At 36.4% G+C, this 23,185-nt stretch overlaps 1 protein-coding gene across 12 annotated transcripts in view; it reads left to right on the top strand.

The window, feature by feature from the left end:
• The window catches only part of CRPPA (CDP-L-ribitol pyrophosphorylase A), a 417,735-nt gene that overhangs the window by 176,823 nt on the left and 217,727 nt on the right, over nt 1–23,185 (top strand). For 11 of the 12 annotated variants that reach the window (XR_014067823.1, XR_014067824.1, XR_014067826.1 and 8 more), the window contains 2 exons: nt 8,703–8,777; nt 9,234–9,326. Coding sequence is in view for 6 of the 12 variants with exons in the window: in XM_081537647.1 (XP_081393773.1) it covers nt 8,703–8,777; nt 9,234–9,326 (168 nt within the window). In the remaining 6 variants the exon portion in view is untranslated. Of the gene's footprint in view, nt 1–8,702; nt 8,778–9,233; nt 10,480–13,157; nt 15,487–23,185 lie in introns of those variants that run through there. The other variant, XR_014067828.1, reaches the window with a different exon arrangement.

Raw genomic sequence — 23,185 nt, 5'->3', positions numbered from 1 at the left:
CATCTCACATGCTAGCAAAGTAATTCTCAAAATTCTCTAAGCCAGGCTTCAACAATACGTGAACTGTGAACTTCCAGATGTTGATGCTGGACTTAGAAAAGGCAGAGGAGCTGGAGATCAAATTGCCAACATCTTTTGGATCATTGAAAAAGCAAGAGAGTTCCAGAAAAACATCTACTTCCGCTTTGTTGACTATGCCAAACCCTTTGACTGTGTAGATCACAATAAACTGTGGAAAATTCTTTAAGAGTTGGGAATACCAGACCACCTGACCGGCCTCCTGAGAAATCTGTATGCAAGTCAAGAAGCAACAGTTAGAACTGGACACAGAACAACAAACTGGTTCCAAATTGGGAAAAGAGTACGTCAAGGCTGTTTATTGTCACCCTGCTTATTTAACTTATATGCAGAGTACATCATGAGAAACACTGGACTGGATGAAGCACAAGCTGGAATTAAGATTGCCAGGAGAAATATCGATAACCTCAGATATGCAGATGATACCACCCTTATGGCTGAAAGTGAGGAAGAACTAAAGAGCTTCTTGATGAAAATGAAAGAGGAGAGTGCAAATGTTGGCTTAAAACTCAACATTCAGAAAATTAAGATCATGGCGTCTTGTCCCATCACTTCATGGCAAATAGACAGGGAGACAGTGGAAACAGTGGCAGAGTTTATTATTTGGGGCTCCAAAATCACTGCAGATGGTGACTGCAGCCATGAAATTAAAAGACACTTGGTCTTTGGAAGAAAAGCTATGACCAACCTAGACAGCATATTAAAAAGCAAAGACATTACTTTGCCAACAAGGTCCATCTAGTCAAAGCTATGGTTTTTCAAGTAGTCATGTATGGATGTGAGAGTTGGACTCTAAAGAAAGTTGAGTGCCGAAGAATTGATGCTTTTGAACTGTGGTGTTGGAGAAGACTCTTGAGAGTCCCTTGGACTGCAAGGAGATCCAAGCAGTCCATCCTAAATGAAATCAGTCCTGAATATTCATTGGAAGGACTGATGCTGAAGCTGAAACTCCAATGCCACCTGATGAGAACGGACTCATTTGAAAAGACCCTGATGCTGGGAAAGATTGAAGGTGAGAGGGGAAGGGGACAACAGAGGATGAGATAGTTGGATGACATCACTGACTTAATGAAGATGAGTTTTAGTAAAACCAGGAGTTGGTGATGGACAGGGAGTCCTGGTGTGCTGCAGTCCATGGGATCGCAAAGAGTCGGACACAACTGAGCAACTGAACTGAACCATGCATTCGATCCCCAAAACATATTCATCTTGCATAATTAAAGCTTTGTACCCTTGAACCAACATCTCCTCCATTTCCCCTACCCACTGGCCAGCAAAGGATTGTAAATTATTAGTGTTTTGTCTCCATAGTGAAAAGTGCTTCTCTTTCTGATTCCCTTGTGTGTGTGTGTTAGTTGCTTAGTTATGTCCGACTCTTTGCAACCCCATAGGCTGTAGCCCACCAGACCCCTCTGTCCATGGGATTCTCCAGGCAAGAACACTGGAGTGGGTTGCCATTTCCTTTTCCAAAAGGAACTATAGAAAGAAAGAAAGTGAAGTCGCTCAGTCATGTCCAACTCTTGTGACCCCATGGACTGTAGCCTACCAGGCTTCCCCATCCATGGAATTTTCCAGGCAAGAGTACTGGATTGGGTTGCCATTTCCTTCTCCACTGATTCCCTTCTATATAGCCACATATACCCACATTAGTGCTCTTGTTTGAATGGGAGGGAAGTGAGAAATTGATGGATTCAGATTAAGAAATGATCCAGCTAATATAGTCTATAAAAAGAGGGCTGGCTTTCAGAAACACATTTTTGAACCTCTGACTCATGGGACCTGAAACCAAAGCCTTTCATCCTTAGTTAAGCCTTAACTATTCTTGAAATGGAAAACGTTTTTTGGCAAACCAGCTTTCTTCCTAAGATCCCTACTTTAAATAGTATTTTGAATATGCAGATGTTTCCATTTTGTTAGTAGTAAATATTTTTGAAATTCTTATTTTTTTATGATGTAAGGAAAATATTTCATGGTGGTTTTTTTTGGGGCGGGGAGTGGGGATATGCTTTTTAAATTTTATTAAACACATTGGAAGGTTGTTTTAAATTTTGTTTAAATGTTCTTTGAACCAAAATATTTACAGAACAAGGAGTTCTGCCAGCAGATTGTTCCATTTGTTGTGTTTGAATGTGGAAACATTAGGAATGACAGTTTAAGATGATGCCATAGAACGTTTTCATAAACAACCTAATAGCATTGTCTAAGGCTGTCTTTGTTTATTAAAGGTGTCAAAGTCTCCTCTGCTATATTTAGGTAAAATCTAAGTTTCTTTACTCAAGCATGGAAAATATTGTTTGTTTTTTGTTTGGGAGGAAAGCAGTATGACCAAATAAAAGAATTAAACTTCACTGGAAACAATTATTTTAAGAGTCTCAGTTTCAAGATGGAAAAAAATGTAGTTTGGTTTTCATTTTTTTTTTTTTTAGGTGGGTTTAAAAAAATAAAGGTCTGGAAAAGTGGGCAAATCCCTCAATTCTCCATGGTACTTCAGCAGAGGCAGGAAATGCTATCAGTGCCTATCATTCTATCATTTTAGAACCCATCAGTTTGTAAAAATAATAATTAATAAGCTCTACAATGTATACTGAAAATCAGAAAACACACAAATCTGATTTTAAAAACCTGGAAGAAACCTCAAGACTCTCCTACCCCTCAAAATACTTTCAATCCTTTTGTTTCTGTAGAAAAACTCAGTAAAAATCTGAATTCAAGAAGGTTAAAAATTCAAAAGACAGTATTGCAAGAGTTTAATGGAATGAGAACTGTGGAGACAGAGCAACAATGTAATAGAAATAATTAGTACATTAGACATAGAATATAGCAAAGGTTAGTTATTATCACAGGGAAATTTGCAATAATAACTGTTTTCAAAGTAAAAATTAAATGATAAATAATAGAGATTAGATGTGAATAATGATAAAAGCATCCAATATATGGACCATATTTATGTAATATGTCAAGTAGACAAATGATATTATTTGGAAAGTTAGAGAAAAATTTCCTTGAAATGCCTAACTGGTTTTGTAAAATGTAAAGAGTATATTTTCAGAAAAAATTGAGGAATAGCAATTGACAATTTAAATATGGTCTGATTCTAATTAGAATTTTGAACTTCTTCATAAAGAATTCTTCAGGTAGGTACCTAGGAGCAAAAAACAAAAACAAAACTTAGAGAAAGGAGGACACTCTGCCAGACCTCTTACACTTGCACAGTATTTACCATTCATATACATACAATGAATCATTGTCTGTAAACTTTGGAGGGAATGAAAATGGAATCCAAGAATATTACCACCAGCCAAGTTGTCATTTAATTAGACAACAGGAAAAAAATTTCATATGTAACTTCTGTGTCTATTTTCTATTAGAACTATTGAAGTTGAAATCTGACTCCCAAAAATGGTGACTAGAGAGTGAATAAATGACATACGGACTTTAAAAAGCATCAAGACAATGCTCTGTGTTTGAATATGGTTGTGCAGAGACTACAGATCTCTGAGGAAAAGTCTGAACTGAACTTTTATTCACAGATAAGCTATTCTTCCAGAATAGAAGGAAACACTCAATGAATGTAAAAATGTCGAGGCTTGTATTATAAAACAAACAAAAAACTACTTGCAACTGAAGTTCATCAAATAGAGAAGTGAATTAATATGAATTTATAAATGGAGAGATTTTATGTAAAGCAGTTGTCTTGAAAATAGATAAATTATGTCAACTTGTGTGAATTATGGCTATAGAATAGGCTATGAATCTAATAAGCCTTGTCAGGATAAAAGTATGATTGACCAGAACTAGGCTGTGGGCAGAATTACAATATGCTATTTCTTTCTCTATCCTAGAAGGAAATCAGTTAACACTGACTTACACATGAAGTGTGTTGCCATTGAAAGTCCAATGTCCTCACCCGGTTCATGACATCTTAACGTTTAGGAAAAGCTCCCTGGAGGTGAAGAATAATTTGAAGTTTAGCAGCAATTTCAGGTTTAATATGTTTAAGGGTTTTTTTTTTTTTTTTTGCTAACACTAAAGAATTTTTAAATGACATGCATATGATTGCTTTTTTTTTTTCTGTTCCTTTGTCCTTTTGTCCTAGCAGCTTACTGCATATATTATTAATAGATGACTGTTGAAATGATACTTATCCAGTGCTCAGGGTAATTATTTCTAGGTAGTGTTATTTTTGGGTGTATTTTTTTTTTTTTTACTTTTTAAAAAAACTTCCAGGTAGTTGATTTTAAGAACATATCCATTTTTTTCTTTTTTTTGGAACAAGACTGCTAAATTTTAGAAACCTATTTGTTGATTATGTGCTAGTGGTTACTAATATGTTTCTGTCCTCAGAGACCCCATTCCCTGTTCTCAAGTATTTTATCCGTTTTAATACTTGAAAAGCTAAATTGGAATATCCCTCATGTTCTTGTCCTAGATCTTGTTTTATGTATCTCCAAAAGAAAATTTTTTTAAGTAAGTCATTTTTTTTTTTGAGTTCAGGATTCACTCATATTTGCTGAAGTTAAGATATCTGGTTGCCTTATTTCATTATCTGTCAAGTCAGAAACTAGGCAGGATCTGAGGATTATACTCATTTTGTATGCAAACACACATGTTGATGTTGTAAATATTGGCAAAAGACATGAAGCTCCAGAGTCAGTGAAAAGAGTTTGTTAGGACCATAGCAGTAAGGAGAATAATAGAGCAGCACTGATTTTCTGAATTGCAAGTCCTCCAGGGAAATGTCAGTAGAGATGGATGTTGTTAGGCAGTGGAGCACGTTAAAAAAGAATCTTCTTATTGAGAAGCACTGCTGTTATACTGGGATTGCTGGCAAACCAGCCCATCCTCCTCTTACAAGAGAGAGGCTGTCTTTATTACTCTAGAATGCCAAGCAGATCTTCTCTATAGAGAGAGATGTCTCTGATTTCTAGAACATAAGCAAATTTGCTCCAAGAAGATTTTGCCTGTTTTTTGAAAGTCTGCCTCCTATATGAACAACCTTGAAAAGCCAGTTTGGTGTATACTAGCTATTCATGCCTTTAAAAATGTTTGGATACAGGAGAGACCCCTGAAAAATAATCTCCCTGTAATATCTAGAAGATGAAACTTCTTGAACAAACTCAGTGTTACACAGTGGAAGCTGTTTTCTTCTCTATTTTACTATGGCAGTATTTCGTTTTTGTCTTTTTTAAAAATTAATGTTCTCTCTGAAATATCTACTCAAGAACTTTAAACAAAAATAAAATTTTTGAAATTTATGAGCCAAGTAATTTCTATAGCATAGCCAAGACCTCAAACCTTGACTTCTCTTTCGCAAATACCTTGTCAAAATTAGGTAGAATTAAAGCTGAGCTCTACTGAAGAGGCAATGCTCCTTGAGCTACAGAGTTTCAGGTTTTATTATGAAACAAGTGTTGTATTTTAGACTTATTATTTCCTTCATTCAACTAACTTTGTGTTTCTTTTATTAATCTTTTTCTGGTTCCTTTAGGTGCAAAGTTAGATTGTTTATTTGATGATGTTCTTGCTTTTTGAAGTAGGGCTGTGTTACTATAAGCATCTCTCCTAAAACCACTTTCACTGTATCCCTTAGACTTTGAATGTTGTCTTTCTATTTTAATTTGTTTTAGATTATTTTTTGATTTCTTCTTTGATTTTTTTCATTGACCCATTGATTGATTAGTAGCTTTTGGTTTAGGCTTCACATTTTGTGGTTTCCCCCCCACCCCAGTTTTATTCTTGTAATTGATTTATAGTTTTATGCTGTTTGGGTCAGAAAAGAATTAGTTTTTAATTTATTGAGGCTTTTTTTGTGTTCTAATGTGTGATCTATCCTGGAGAATGTTCCATGTGTACTTACAAAGAATGTGTATTCTGCTGTTTGGGTGGTTGAAGGTCTGTACATATCTATTTAAGTTTATATGGTCTATTGTGTCTTTAAGACCAATATCCCCTTACTAATATTCTCTCTGATCTAAATATTGGTGTCAGTGGAGTGTTAAAGTCTACTATCATATTATTGTTGATATCTTCCTGTATATGTGTTAATATTTGCTTTATGTACTTAGGTGCCCCTTTGTTGGGTACATAGATATTTACAAGTATTATATTCTCTTGCTGGATTGATCCCTTTATCTTTATATAATTACTTTCTTTGTCTCTCCTTACATTTTTTGTTTTAAAAAATGTACATTTTGTTACCTATTTTGTTTGATATGAGTATTGGTACTTTGTGTGTGTCTGTGTGTGTCTTTAGATATGAAATGAGTCACCTGAAGGTGACCTATAGATAAGTTTTTTTTTTTTTAATCCTTTCAGCCACCCTGTGTCTTTTGATTGTAGCATTTAATCCATTTAGATTGAAATGAGTATAAGGTATATAATTACTGTCATTTTGTTGTTTTCTGATTGGGCTTGTAGTTCTTTATCTCTTCTTCTCTTGTTCTTTTCCCTTGTCATTTGATGACTCTGTTTAGTGTTATGTTTGGATTCCTTTCTCTTTATTTTTTGTGTATCTGTTAGAGGTTTTTGGCTTGTGGTTACCGTGGTGATTTAGGTGGTTTAGTTGCTAAGTTGTGTCTGACTCTTGTGACTCCATGCACTGTAGCTGACCAGGCTTCTCTGTCCATGGGACTTGCTAGGCAAGAATGCTGGAATGGGTTGCCATTTCTTTTGCCAGGGGGTCTTCCCAACCCAGGGATTGAGCCTGTGTCTTTGCATTGCAGGTTGATTCTTTACTGACTGAGCCACCAGGGAAGCCCATGAGGTTCATGGTGGCTTCCATGAAATTCATATATGACAAACTATGTATGTAGTAGTCTATTTTAAGTTGATGGTGGCTTAAGTCCAAATTCATTCTAAAAGCACAGCATTTTATTCTTACCCATGTAAGAATAAACATAAAAGTTTTTGATGTCACATTTTATATGTTTTTACTTTGGGTATCACTTAAATATTTTAGATACAGATGATTTTACTACTTTTGTTTTTTAATCTTCATAATAGCTATATAGGTTGATCTACTACCTTTACTATATGTTTGCCTTGTAGTGAGTTTTTCCTTCATAAATTTCTGGTTTCTAGCTATTGCATTTTACATTTAAAGAGTTCCCTTTAACATTTCCTGTAAGGCCAGTTTTGTGGTGACAGACTGTTTTAGTTTTTGCTTGTGGAAAACTCTATCTCTCTTTCAATTTTGAATCATAATCTTGCCAGGTAGAATATTCTTGGTTGTAAGTTTTCTCCTTTCTACTTTGAATATATCATGCTGGTTGCTTCTGGGGGTATAAATTTCAGCTGAAAAAAATAGCTGATAGTCTTATGGAGCTTCTCTTGTATATAGCTAATTGTTTTTCTCTTGCTGATTTTAAGATTCTCTCTTTATCTTTGAATTTTGACATTTTAATTATAACGTGTCTTGGTATACATCTCTTTGGATTCATTTTGTTTGGTACTTTCTATACTTCTTGGACATGGATGTCTATTTTCTTCCCCAGATTTAGGAAGTTTTCAGATGTTGTTTTTTCAAGCCAAATATGATGGCAGCTCGTCTTCCTGGTGCAGGCCGCTCTGCCCCAGGCTGGGGATTCCAGTGTGGGGCTCAGACTCCAAGCTCCTCAGGGGGTCCTTCCCGTTTGCAGTATTCCTCCTGCATATGGAGTGAGGCCCCAGGAGTGGGGGTTCTGGCTAGACTGCCCCTCTGCCTGTCCCTACTTGTCGTGATGCAGCCTTTTCTTTATATCCTTGGTTGTAGAAAGTCTGTTCTGCTAATGTTCAAGTCGTTCTCAGAGATAATTACTCTATATGTAGCTGTAGTTTTGGTGTTTCATGGGAGGGGTGAGCTCAGGGTCTTCCTATTCTGACCCTCAGAAGAAGCCCTCTTACGATGTAATCTCTTGTTGCTTTCCCTGTTTCTAGTCATTCCATTTTTAGTGAAATCTCTTCTTTGTAACTGTAGTATTTAACATGCTTCCAGAATCCTTTAACAAATCTCATCTAACCAACTTTTAAATTTTATTCAGTTATTTTCTGCAGTATATTTTTATATAAAAAAAAGCCAGACTATTTACCTAGTCCTGAATATATCTTGAGCTTTTTCTACCTCTGTTTATCTAAAACAATTTCCTACATGCTTATTTGCTGCTGCTGCTAAGTTGCTTCAGTTGTGTTCGACTCTATGCAACCCCATAGACGGTAGCCCACCAGGCTCTGCCGTCCCTGGGATTCTCCAGGCGAGAACACTGGAGTGGACTGCCATTTCCTTCTCCAATGCATGAAAGTGAAAAGTGAAAGTGAAGTTGCTCAGTCGTGTCCGACTCTTAGCGACCCCATGGACTGCAGCCTACCAGGCTCCTCCATCCATGGGGTTTTCCAGGCAAGAGTACTGGAGTGGGGTGCCAATGCCTTCTCTGATCCTTATTTGCTACTATAATATTAACTATTTATGGACTATCTCAAATGCTTTTTTTTTTAGCCTCAGAAACTCAAGTCCGAGTTATTTTGTTTTTATATATGGTCCTTGGCTTTATGTGCCTATAGAAATTTTGTGTTCATAAAGTTGTTTATCTTCATGTTTGGTTTTCTCTGTAGTTTGTAAACTCTTTTTTCCTGTATGTTCTTTCTCCTAGCATGTAAAAGTCGCATCTGGCCAAGATCTTCAACAAATCATCTTAGAGCAATGCTACAATTTTGTTTGTGTGAATGTAAGTAGTAACTACCAGTGATTGAAAGTACTTGAGAATTTGTGTGAATGTAATGTGGAAGAGTACTTAGTTTTCTTGATTCTTAAATATTTGAATTTAAGATTTTGATAGGTGAGTTGTATTACTCTATTTCAAAATGTTATTTTTGTCTTTTGAAATAGGGAAATAACATTTTCTTACAACCTAGTTCCCATAATGAGAAGAGAGTGATATTTCTTTAGACAATATTTTCAAGTTTCTGATAAAAATTAGATAAAAGTCAGGTTTGAATTAATGAATTCTTTAAATTTTAATAGCTATAATCTTATGAGTATCAACATTGTTTGAAAATTTAAAATTAAGCTTGATAGATATTTTGAGTGTTTAAATATTTAAAAGCTCTCCATTTTTCTCCTCGAATTAACTCTTAAGTCACTTAACTTCTTTTCACTTTCTTTTATTTTTCTGACCTTTCAGGTTATGACCTCTGATTTTGAAGAAACCCATAGGTTGCTGAATATGCTAGAAGAGAGTAATCTTTCTGTTTTGTATCCTGTTGTGGTTATTTCAGTAAGTGAATTAATTCACTTTTCAAACTTATGCTTTGTTCTTTGAAATTGAACTTTTCTTTTTAGCGAAATTTCATCCAACTGAAGAAATCGGGCTAAACCTAAATGAAGAAATTCTTCTTGGTGGATTCTTGAATGTGCTTTCTTGCTCTGACTTCTCTAACTGCAGATACTTAGCATTTCAATTATTTGGTTGAGCTGACAGGTTTGAAAACCAATTTAATTCAACCTAGCAAAAATTCCATATCTTTTCCTTCATTTGAATCGCAGAGTTTATTGCTGAGTTGACCAGTTGTTTGGATAATGTGAAAGAGCTTTACTTAAGTGTATTATCAGAGTGCCGTTAGAGAAGAAATCCCAAAGATAAGAAAACCAATGGGGAAAAATCATATCGAATAAAACACTCTTACTTTGTTTCATCTTCTCTGTCCCATGGACAGCAAAAGTAGAATGAGCAACCAATGAGAGAGAAGTCCTAGAAAAATTGCCCAGGAAAGTTTGAGAGATCTTTTCTAGGAAAGACTGAAGCTCTATGTTTAGTACAGAATTTACTCTTATTGGCTTTTAAAACTCTGTGGTAGAGGAGAATTTCAGAGAGCAAAACCAAGAAGTAATAAAATCGGAGCCCAGGCCTGGGGAACCAGCTGATAAGAATCTGCAGTCAGCAGCATTTTGCTGCGGGGAAGGGATTCCAAACATGAAATTCTCGAAACAATGCTTAGCAGTTGCTGAATTCTAACGCTCAGGCCTGTCCCATAGTGTGGGAATTTACCTTTTGTTAGGTGAGATTATTAATACAGAATAAAGAAAATTTGCACTAAAAATAAGTAGCTGTCAACAAAGCTGTGCATGTAGAAATGAATTAGCAATTGGAGGAAGTCTGATTATTTCACGGGCCTGTTGTATTTGACTTCATGCTCTAAAGGTAAGTTCTACCATTGCTGCTGACTGTGGAAATCCAAATTCCTCATGTAACTGATTTTAACAGAAGTTTGGATGTTTTCATTGAGATTTTTAGGAACATCATGAAGTGTTCCCAGTTCTGGAGGTCTCGAAGGCTCTGTAGAATGGAGATAAAGTCTAAGTTCTGTTTGGCTCCCTGTTTGTCTCTCCATGTTCACTTGCTTAGAAATTTCATTCGTATCAACTCTTTGGCCAACTTTTTTGTGATCCCATGGATTGTTAACCACCATGCTCCTTTGTCCATGGAATTTTCTAGACAAGAATACTGGAGTGGATTGGCATTTCCTCCTCCAGGGGATCTTCCTGACCCAAGGATCAAACCTGCATCTTCTGTGTCTCCTGCATTGGAAGGCAGATTCTTTACTTTTGAGCCACCTGGGAAGCCTCATTTATAACATGTTCCCAGATATTCTTCTAAAGAGGCAGAATGGTACTGTAAGGAGAGGAAAGGCTTGAATTCAGAATACCTCGTTTCTTTGGTCAAGTGACTTCACTTTTCTGAGACTTACTTTCCTCCTTTTAGAAATGAGGCTACTATAGCCCTACTTCTTAAATCATTGTCAGGGTTAAAATGATTAAATATTGTTCATGTTACAGTCCTGGGCCCTTGGCAGCCATGCAGTTTTAGTTTCATTTAATGGCCTAGCTCCTCCTCTTTCCAATTTGGATGAGATGAATCAAAGCTCACTGTTGCTGCTCTAATCTGATTCCTGAGCTTCAGTTCTACATTGTTCAGCATTTTATTAGGTACTTCCATTTGAGTACTTGACTATCCTCTCATAGCTAGCGTTATCAGATCTATCACAAAACACATTTCTCATCAATTGACTTCTCTTAGTGGCAGTACAATTGTGGCAGGTACCCAGGTGGAAATCTGTCATCACTGAATTTTCCTCTACTCCTTTCCTCTGCCTCTCTTCATCAAATACACACACATACTCTCTCTCTCTCTCGCTCTCTCAAAGTTTTTAAATTGTTAATCCTTATAGTTTATTGCTTCTCTTTTTTTCATAGCTATTTGTAAGGCCTCCTCAGACAACCGTTTTGCCTTTTTGCATTTCTTTTTCTTGGGGATGATCTTGATCCCTGCCTCCTGTACAATGTCACGATGGGCATCTGGTCCCATCACTTCATGGCACTAGATGGGGAAGCAATGAAAAGAGTGACAGGCTTTATTTTTGGGGGCTCCAAAATCACTGCAGATGGTGACTGCAGCCATGAAATTAAAAGACGCTTTCTCCTTGGAAGAAAAGTTATAACTAACCTAGACAGCATATTAAAAAGCAGAGACATTACTTTGCCAACAAAGGTCTGTCTAGTCAAAGCTATGGTTTTTCCAGGAGTCATGTATGGATGTGAGAGTTGGACTCTAAAGAAAGAAAGCTGAGCGACGAAGAATTGATGCTTTTGAACTGTGTTGTTGGAGAAGACTCCAGAGAGTCCCTTGGACTGCAAGGAGATCCAACCAGTCCATCCTAAAGGAGATCAGTCCTGGGTGTTCACTGGAAGGACTGATGTTGAAGCTGAAACTCCAATACTTTGGCCACCTGATATGAAGAACTGACATTTGAAAAGACCCTGATGCTGAGAAAGATTGAAGGCAGGAGAAGGGGACGACAGAGGATGAGATGGTTGGATGGCATCACTGACTCAATGAACATGAGTTTGAGTAAACTCCGGGAGTTGGTGATGGACAGGGAGGCCTTGCATGCTGCAGTCCATGGGGTCGCAAAGAGTTGAACATGACAGCGACTCCACTGAACTGAACTGATAGTTTATTGCAACTGTTGTATCTTAATCTAAGTCCTTTGTATTACTTCCATAAGTATTTGAATAATTCAGTTTTCTGTTGACCTTTGTTAATTTCCATTTCATCCTAGTAAGTGCCAGATATTTTTGGCTACCTAGCATTCTTTATCAGTCTAAGGGAAAAGATGGACAGTCTTCTACTTAGGAAGGGAACATCTACGAGAACTAGCTCTAGAATAGTATTTTTATAAGTCAGTATACTATAAAAATGGTACAGTGTTCACTTTAAACAGGACAGTTGTCACACTGTAACTAATATTTGCTTACCCACTATTTTCTCATTGCATAGGTAGACTCAGCATGGTGATATTAGGGTTATTATTAAACTTCATAGGAAAATGTCACAAGAATACACCTAGAATCTGAATCCTTGGTGGGGAACAAACCACTGGAAAGGTAAAGAATGCTGCCTTCTTTGAGAGCCAAGTAAATTGTCACCAGATTTTTGAATTGTCCTGTGAATGATTGTGTAAAGGCTTCATCTGTTTTCCTTCTGATGCTCCTTTGCCTCCATATTGTCAAAAGGCCACTTCACTTTCCCTATGACTTAAAATTTGGCAGAGCCATTCAAATATTCCACAAATAAATATCAGTAGCTGTGCAGAAAATATTATAGCTGTAAAATAAAAGAGTCTAGATATCTGGGGACACAATTTTCACATTAGTGAGAAAAATACATACACACAGGTAGATACAGTGTGTGGGTATGTAAGTGTAAATATATATGCAGTCATATATACATATATATGTAATTGAAAAGATATTATGTGAACCTTTTTTCCTTTTTTTCAATTACATGTATATGTATTGTTGTTGTTGTTCAGTCTCTCAGTCATGTCCAACTTTTTGCGACCCCATGGACTGCAGTATGCCAGGCTTCCCTGTCCTAAAGGATGATATCATCCTTGAGGTAAACCATCTCCCGGATTTTGCTCAAACTCATGTCCATTGAGTTGGTGATGCCATCCAACCATCTCATCCTCTGTTGTCCTCTTCTCCTTCTGCCTTCAGTCTTTCCCACCATCAGGGTCTTTTCCAATAAGTCGGCTCTTTGCATCAGGTGGCCAAAGTATTGGAGCTTCAACTTCTGCATCTGTCCTTCCAATGAATATTCAGGATTGATTTCCTTTATGATTGACTGGTTTGATCTCCTTGCAGTCCAGGGAACTCTCAAGACTCTTCTCCAACAGCAGAGTTCAAAAGCATCAATATATATATATGTCTGCAAAAGATATTATATGAACCACCTTTTGGCTTCCGTGGTGGCTCAATGGATACAGAATCCGCCTGCAATGCAGGAGACGGAGATGCGGGTTTGATCCCTGGGTAAGGAAGATCCCTTGGAGGAGGAAATGACAACCCCACTCCAGTCTTTTTGCCTGGGAAATTCCATGGGCAGAGTAGCCTGGCAGCCTACAGTCCATGGGTCACAAGAGTCGGACATGACTTTGCAACTAATCCACCGTTAACTGAACCAGGCAGCTCTGGGGCTATGGTGTGTCTACTTTGCTTCTATCTGAATTACTTCTCTAGAAGATTAAACCAAGACAAAAAGTACCTTACCTTTTTTTTTCTTTCTATAAGGCTTTTGTTAAGCACTCTTAAGTTCTAAGAAGAGTCTATTCCTTTGCTTCCCTCAACAGATAGATTTTATTCATAAGAAAATAAATGCAAAGTGACAATTAGAGTCGTAGAAAAGTATCTCCATTTTTATTCTGGGACAATGTGATTCAATGGTTGTTGAATCCATGTGTAGAAAATGGCAACCCACTCCAGTATTCTTGCCTTGAAAATTCCATGGACAGAGGAGCCTGGTGGGCTACAGTCCCCGGGGTTGCAAAGAGTCAGACGTGACTCAGCGACTGAGCACAGAACACATTGTAAATGGTTACAGTCCTATTTTGTCTGGCTGAAATTTTTTTTAGTACAGGGGTCCTTTTTCCTGTACAAAGGTTTATCAATTTTGATTTTCAGTCCATCTGAAGAGGGGGAGACTTGGTAGGAATCATCCAGATGAAAAGTAAAATTGTGGTTGAGTGGGTGTGAGGGTTTTTTCAACTAAGAGACTGTCTACTTAAGGTTGTTGTTTGCAGCGTCATCATGTTTTACTGTACAGGGATGCATATTCAGAAGAAATGGAACTGAAGGTCACTTTAGCTGGGACATTTGTTTGGTGAAAACATTAGGTCATGTTCTCAGTGCTAAAAAACTGACATAGACCTACAGTATTGATGAAGCCCACATGTCTCTTCTGTTATATTCTCATGTAGACACAGACAATATTTTTGGAATTCCCTGTTAGCTGTCATTCAGTAGTCATTCAAAAGGTATATGTGACTTCCAGCTTCATCTGGAGCATTTACCTCTTGCAGGGAGCTAACTACTAAAGGAGTGGATAGGTAATGGTTCTGGGTTCTAGATATTTAGGATGATTAGGTTTTAGTTTTAGTTCTGCAGGAGTCTTGGTTTTTCAAAGATTAACTTCTCCCTGGCTTTGATGAAAGCAAAATGAGTTAGGGAATACTTAGTGTAGGAGGGTTTTGTTATTTAAGGTAAACTGACACAGGTAGAGGTTGCTGCTTTAAGATCTATGTAAAGAAAGGAACAAAATTTTAGCATGAAGAGTAGGACAAGTAATTGGGGTTTTATTTTGGAAGAACTAAGATATTTATTAAAATAATTTTGTCTTCTGTTTTTAAAAGTTAGGTTATGTTTGCAAAAATAAACTTTTTTGAATGACCTTGTAAACATTTATATGGTAATATGTTATGACTTCCTTCAAGGACATCTTTGAATATTTTCAGTTTTGTAAAAAGTATTTATTACTGTTGTGTTCAAAATACTTTTTTGGACCATCTATTTGGTCATCCTTCTTATATTCGTTTTATATATTTTAAGTACCCTCATTTTGCCAGGTTCTTAATTGTCGATGATGTTAAGTATGATTTAAAGAGTTTAATCAACATTAATTTGATCAACTTAGGAAACCTTTTGTTTTGGTAGGTATAACTTCATTGTAGTTATAGTGAATTATTAGAATTTTCCAAATTTCTATAGTCAACTGGAGACTGACAGATGGCAAAAGAGGTGCCAGCATTAACGTGGGCAGAGATAGTCGAGTGGATCACTTTGTATAAATTCTCAGTGAGTCTGTGTGCCTTAGGATGGCGTTTGTTATCCTATGCCACCTTTCAACTGTGAGCCCCTGGGAACACATAGTTGGATAATAAGCACATCTTGTACTAGTCTACTATCTACCTGAAAGAAAAAAGAAGTCTTTTCTAAACTAGAAACTGGTTGGCATTAAGGAATTTAAAAAATTTAGATCCCCTTCTGTGTTTTGCAACAAGAAAAAACTTATGAACAGTAAAAAAAAAAAAAAAAAAGTTTTCTTTCATAAAGTTGTATAGGAATTGTGTTTAAGAATCCTTCTCAGATGTGATTTCTGATGCTGTTTAGTCTATCACGTAAATTATCAAGGGGCTAAGTTTTTTTTATCCTGAGTTGACTGAAGTTTTTGTTAGCCTCTCTTTCTTGTGTTTACCAGGGAGTATAGTACTGGTAGTACCTTTTTCAGATTGCAGCTGTCAAGAGGGTCATCTGAAAGCTTTTTTTTGGAATCATCTGAAACAGTAGCTTTCAACGTGGGACATGTTCATTTCTGTTTTCTACTCCTATTGTTTGTTTTTGTTCACTACTTACATAATGATAAATATTTTAAAAAGACAATAAAATACCTTTGCTAAAATTTATTATATTTATTAAAACTTACTATTTTAATAAAGTAGCAAACTAGTAAAAGGTAAAGTCACAAAATTTCTGATATAAAAATCACTTCAAAAAAAAAACAAACCTACATAGGCTTTTACTTAAACTGTATAAGATGCTAAAGTGCTAAGAGTCAGAATCGTAGCCTGAATCTGCTTAGAAATTAACAATCAGAGAGGTATTTTTTTTCTCCAACAGTGGAAAAGAGAGTTCAGGAGACAGAACTAACCAAAGCAATTTTCCATCCAAGTTTATGTAAAGCCAGTTGTGAAACTGTCAAAAAAATATTTTCCAGGTCCAAAAAGTAAAATAGAGATTCTAATTTATTTTGAATCTGGCAAGATTTTCATAAAACATTCTTTAATACCACTATCAGGTGAGATTACGTGCATGTGTGCTCAATTATTTCAGTTGTATCTGACTTGGCAAACCCATGGACTGCAGCCTGCCAGGCTCCTCTGTCCATGGGATTCTCCTGGCAGAAATACTGGAGTGGGTTACCATGCTCTTCTCCAAGGGATCTTCCCCACCCAGGAATCGAACACAAGTCTCATGGCTCTCCTGCATTGCAGGCATATTCTTTACTGCTGAGCCACAGGGGAAGCCTCATCAGATGAGATTAAGGACAGTATATTCTTACTTACTGCATAAACATAGCTGATCATGTAATAGGCACCAGAGAAATGCTTAATTTTTAAAAGCAGAAGAAAATTGGCTACAAATCTAAATGGAAATTCGAAATTGAGAAACCAAGCAAACTCTTTAGTTTTACTTGATGAAACAGTTTATCACTTTCCACAGCAAAATGATTTTATGGTAATTATCTGGATGATTACCATAGGACTCTACTTTCCTCTGACAATGTAGGCAGTCATTTTATTGGTGCATTAGAAGAGATAGGAGTCTTTTCATGAGTTTACTTAAGCAAAAAACATAAATTCCCATATGGAATTTTAATGCTTTGAAAAACATAAATAAACTTTCAAAAGTGCCTAATTTAGTTCTGGTTCTCAGGAAGTAGCTTATTGACATAACAGATCAGAATACATGATCTTTAAAATACTTCAAAATGTTTAATATTTGAACATGTCAGCAAATAAAAAAAAATAGAAAGCCAACATCAATCGACACTTGATACATTCACATCTGGGGAGCTGTCACAGAGATGTAAATTGTTTCCAGAAGGTTCCATGCTCACTAGGGGCGGAGCCAGGAACAGAATCAATCCAATGTGCACTTTATCATATACACTTGTTACTCTTATGCTCTCATGAATGTGTTAAATAATAAGACGGAAAAAGATTAAAAATACACATATACCCAAGTATATGTGTTTAACGTTTCTTCCTAATAAAGAACAAATGACAATTGGAAAAACATATTGATTCCTTCTTTTAAATGCTAATAGTTTCTTACTTTAGCTTCACAGGGTACCGAGCCTTTATTGAAGTTAAGTTATAAAAATCTGTGATCTTGTTAAATTTCTTAACAGAACCTATCATGTCTATTTTTCACTTTCACTTCTTGTTCTATATATTTCATCCTGTTAACCCTACTACTACTAGACTAAGAAGATGTGAGATGTGTTTTTTGTTAAGAAGATTTATTTTTGAGGTAAAATTTCTTATAAGACAGAGAGAGAGAACATTTCCTATTGTAATTCTTACTGCCTGCATATTGGGTTTACTTTTTACCAGGCACAGTTTACCTTTGAACAATATTGATTTGAACTGTGCAGGTCCACATGTGCAGATTTGTTTCAGTAGTTAAATGCTATAATACTACACCATCCTAATTGATTGAGTGTATGGATGCTGAGAAACTGTGGGATAGAGAAGGAATCGCATATTTGGAGGGCTGACTATAAGTTATGTGTGGATTTTCAACTATACAGAGGGTTGGCACCTCTGACTCCCACATTTTTTAAGAATCAGCTATGTATGTTTCAGGTCTCTAGTTTATTTATATTTATTTTTGAATGGATTTGTGTGTGTATGTGAGTGAGTGTTTAATAGCCAATGAATAACCTAGGGATTCAGCCCAATTCCCCTTTCTACTCCTTTCTTAGTGAAAAGTGAAAGTGTTAGTCACTCAACTGTGTCTGACTTTGCAAACCCATGGACTGTAGCCCGCCAGGCTCCTCTCTCCATGGAATTCTCCAGGCGAGAATGCTGGAGTGAGTAGCCATTCCCTTTTCCAGGGGATCTTCCCAACCCAGGGATCAAACCCAGGTCTCCCACATTGCAGGCAGATTCTTTACTCCTTTCTTAACCATGTTGCTCTTGTAGCCTTACGGATACCTTGATTTTTCCCTTAGAAAGTTCTAACTTTATCATATGTTAAATATGATGTCATCACTTTAGATACATTAAAGTTTTCTTTCTCATGTTTATACACAGCTTCTGTGGTAGAAGTACAATCACTTCCACAGAATTCTTCAAATGTTTTCATTTGTTGTCTTTGTATAAGGCAAGTCTCGGGTGTTTCCTGTCTAAATCAATAATAAAATCTAAATAAATACTAGTTTAAAATACCTTTAGAACCTTTTAGCAATTTCAGTCATGACTGGATTCATGTCCAATACAAAGATGAGGAATGAAGTCATTCTTGTAGGAGGTGTTGAATAGAAAGAATTGACTGTTTTTTTAAGTTTTAGGAGATATTTGCTTCTGGCCAAATGGTTACTGGAAAGTTTGTGTTGTGGGATATGGAAATTATCTAAGATTAATTGTGATGGATGTGCAATTGGTGATGTATAAAGAACTGATTCTCACAGGACATACTTTCTGGTAGTCTTTCTTTTAATGAATAAAGGTTGTTTATTTTCAGATAGAATGATGTTCTAATGGATGTACAAATAGAATGAATTCCAGAGGACTTTTGCTTGGTTTTCTGATTAATATGCTTTTTTATTGATTAACTACAGGGTTTTGGAGTCACTATTTAATTACCTATTCTAAGTAGTTTACTAAACTTGGTCAGATGAGCAAAGTTGTTTGTGAATTTATTTCGCGCTGCTGTCCTAGTAAATGAGTTCATAGAATTTAACATGAAATACACAGGAGCAAAGTAAATGAAAGTAGCCACCTTTATTAAGAGGCTTACGTGAATTTTATCTCTAGAAAAAGAAATGAACAATTGATTTGGTCATTCAGTTTTTCAAAAAATATGCCTGGGGATTTCTTTTATTAGATTTGTGTGTGTGTGTGTGTGTGTGTGTGCACGCGCGCGCATGCGCTGGATTCTATTTTAAACAGTGGAAATGGCCTTTAGTTTATGTTATGCTATTTCTTCACAAAGATGGGACAAATGTATTTCAGTATCATTTATTTTAAAATTACATGTTATACTTCAGTAATTAATTATAAATTAACTGATACAGATGTTAATATGAACATAGCCAAACCTGGCTTTGTTTGTAATATCTAAAACAATTTTACTTCATGGAGAAATACAAATTATATTATTATAGGAGATGTTGAATAGAAAGAATTGGCTTTTAAGTTCTAGATTTTGGGCGTGGTAAAGAAGTGAACCTGGAGTGGTATTCAAGGTGCAAGTATTAGATGAGTAAACGACACACCTATTGACCTTGCCAAGTTATTTCATGTCTCTGAACTTTATGTCAGAATTTTTATTTGTAAAAGAGTGGGATGTGCTTGACTACATCTAAGTAGTTTCTCTTTCTAAAAATATTGTCTATACTACAGGATTTTATGACATCTTTTTACTTTTGTATGATCCACAGTGGATGTCTTTTACATAAAAATATGGTAGAGCAATTTTGGATGATTATAGTCATGTTAAATATGAATCAGGTGGTAGGATATTCCTTTTTTGAGCGATTATTGATCACTCTGTACTTTAATCCTTATCACAAGACTCATGGAGTTTTAAAAATGGTTTCTCTTGTATTTGTCTCTCTCTTATTTATCTTCCTGTTCTCATTGTCTGGCTTTTTAAAAAAATTGGGTTAAGTCTAGCCCTTCTGTTTTTGCACTTACCCCTCTGGTTTTTTGTCTCTTTAACAAGAGTTGCAAGATTAATTTTTCTCCCCATCTCTCAAGAAATCTGTCCCTCCATGTGTAGCCAGCTCCTGCCTGAAAGTGATTTCACAATCATTCAAACTCACACTAGTGCTTTTTCTTACTAATTAATTTTAAACTTACTTTAAGTGCTGTCTAGTTAGCACTTTAGGGCTTCCCTGGTGGCTCAGTGGTAAAGAACCCACCTGCCAGTGCAGGAGCCGCGAGTTTGATTCATGGATTGGGAAGACCCCCTAGAGAAGGAGATGGCAGCCCACTCCAGTATTCTTGCCTGGAAAATTCCATGGACAGAGGAGCCTAGCGAACTACAGGCTATAGTCCATGGGGTCACAAAAGAGTCGGACAGTACTTAGTGACTAAAAAAAAAAAGTTAGCACTTTACAGGGAACTATCCTACTCTCTTGATTAATTAATTGCTTAATATAAATTCATATAACATTCATTGAATATCTCTGTGTCTGGTATTTTGACATATGTGTAGCTTATTTTATAACATAATATGTTTAAAAACTATATCTTACTTTAGAAGAAGGAGGCATTTCCATATGTGCTAATTTTCTAGATTTTATCATCTTAAGTAAGGTAATAATTTTGTTTTGGTATTTTTGTTTTTGTAAATGAAGATTCTTAATAATATAAACTTAATTAAATGACTGGAATTAGCCTGGGAAGTGACCCAGTGGCTGGGAGGTCACAGGACCCTGGTCACTATCTGTCTACTACCCCAAGGTAAGAACTTTAGCTTGGTCCGTCTTAGAAAGGGGCAGTTTAGCCCGGGGTAGAATGTCAGGATAGGTCTTCTTAAGTATAAGGGAGAAAGCTGAAATTTGAAAACTGATATTTGAGTGAGGTCTGAGTCTATGAAGACTAAGAGGAAGAGCATTTCTATTTGGAAAGAGTAGCACATGGAGTGGTTAGACTGGAAAGAGCCAGCATATTGGAAACAGAGAATGAGTTACGCATTGGGGAGAGTTAGGATGTGCACTGCACAGGTGCAGGTCAAGTTTGAGCTCTGTGAAGGAGTCCTGCACAGTGGAAAGTGATGTCACCAGGTCTACCTTGTGTACATCATTTTGGATGCAGCACAGAGAATGGGCTAAAGCTGTCCAGAGGGATTCCTTGGTGCATTTTACTTCATTTAGAGGCTATTGCAATAGGTCTAAAAGTTAATGGTGGTGGCTAGGACTAGGGAAGTTGTACAGTGAATGGGCAGAAATGATAGAATCAAGATATATTTAAGAGATAGAAGTACTTAAGGTTTAGTGAATAGGGGCTTCTCTGCTGGCTCAGATGGTTAAGAATCTGCCTGCAGTGCAGGAGACCCAGATTTGCTCCCTGGGTCAGGAAGATCCTCTGGAGAAAGGAATGGCTCCCCACTCCAGTATTCTTGCCTGGAGAATTCCATGGACAGAGGAGCCTGGTGGGCTACAGTCCATGGGGTCACAAAGAGTCAGATGTGACTGAATAACACTTTCACTTTTTTTCTTTAATAAGAGAGGCAGTATTATCTCCAATTTTACGTCATGTGAAATTGAGTGAATAAAAGCAAAATAGGTGACATTAGAGATGGATTTTTTGATTTGTTTCTGAAAACTGAATAGGTAGATGATTTATCATGAATTTGTTGGCAGAAATAATTGGGAAGATTTCACTCATGTCCAAAAGCTTTCCAGGCATTTGTGTGTTGGTGTTTTATGTGTGTGTGTGTGTGTTTGTACAGAAGTTATAAATCCTAAAACCTACTTGAGAAGGCAAGCCACTTTCCTCAAAGGTCTCCTTAATAGTGGAATTTGATAGAATTCAGGGTATAGGCACAATTTAAAATATCTTTCATATTATAATACTTTTGCCAAGTCTTATATAGTGTTTGTATGATGTGTCATGTTGTCATGTTTTTTTTTTACAAAATTTTCTGTTCTAATGCTATACATTCTGAGAAAAAGCAAAAACAATAAAACAAATTCTTGTCTGTGGGTTGCTTCATTAGAGACAGGAAGATGGTAAGAATATTCCCAAACCTATGCACTATTCCCTTGGGATAAAAATCTATAGCTACTTACAAATAGAGTACTTTGGAAGTTTTCTAGAAACTCAACTGTTCTTTTATTGAAAGAATGGAAAGATGATGGAATCAGTGCAAAAAGCTTCTTGTTCCAAACATGCTTTGGCTTGAATGCTACTTGCAATAAGTTTATATGTGACCCTTTTGAAAAGTATAGTATGATTCAATTTTCCAGGCACCACAGGTTTTATTTTATGGGGTTTTGAAGTTGATACTCACTCTAGTCAAATACTGGGATATTTTATCCATTGGTACCTGCTAAAGTAGAATGAACCAGTGTTGCCAAGATAATTCTAGTGTCAGTAATGGAAAATTCTTATTTTGGAATGACAGGATTGTTAAGTTTGCATGTCTCTTCTGAGTGCTATGAGTATTATGCCCATTTCTTGATCCTTTCAGAAATAACTGTACCTGTCTTTTTGAAAAACTTAACGTGTTTATGGTAATAACTCAGTTCTTAGATTTTGGCTCAACCAATGAGAATATAACTGGTCTTGTGTTTCTTGTTCTTCCCATTTGTGAGAAATGCAACACTCACTACATTTATAATTCTCAGAACCCAACTTTCACCCCAAATATGGACTGTTAATACATATTATCAGTATAATTATGTTAATGTTAGTAATAACAGACACATTGAATGTTTGAAATAATGAGTCACCATCCTTTTCTTTTAAAATAAATGATCCCATTTAATCCTCAGAGCAGTCCTAAGAGTTGATTATCACAGATGTTATTATCCTCAGTTCAAGAATAAGTGCTGTGCTCATTTCACTTGATCACATGACGTTTGTCGGGGATGTCAGTACTTGCCCTTTCGAGTAGCAAGAGGTTATTAAAGAAGCAAAGGATCTTAGAACTCGTTTAGTAGAATGCTCTCATTTTACAAGAGATAATTGGGCCATTTTCTTTCCTTTGATCGAAGATCAGTTTTTTATATTAGGTGTGACAGGTTTTTCTTGTAAAGTTTTAGTTGCTCAGTTGTGTCCGACTCTGTGACCCCATGGACTGTAGCCTGCCAGGCTTCTCTGTCCACAGAATTCTTCAGGCAAGAATACTGGACCCCTGTGGTCTTGGTCGCACCCATTCCACTCTGCTGTAGTGCAAAACAGCCATAGACATGCATGCCATAGATATTTGACAGAGATGTTAAAGAATGGGTGTGGCTATGTTTCTGTAAAGCTTCATTCACAGAAAATAGGCAGGAGGCTG

This window comes from Giraffa tippelskirchi, chromosome 10, assembly GCF_054371585.1.
Source record: "Giraffa tippelskirchi isolate mGirTip1 chromosome 10, T2T-mGirTip1v1.2.pri, whole genome shotgun sequence".
In the NCBI taxonomy this organism is placed as follows: domain Eukaryota; kingdom Metazoa; phylum Chordata; class Mammalia; order Artiodactyla; family Giraffidae; genus Giraffa; species Giraffa tippelskirchi.
Note: the sequence above shows the minus strand (reverse complement) of the source record. Positions and strands in the feature narration are given on the sequence as shown.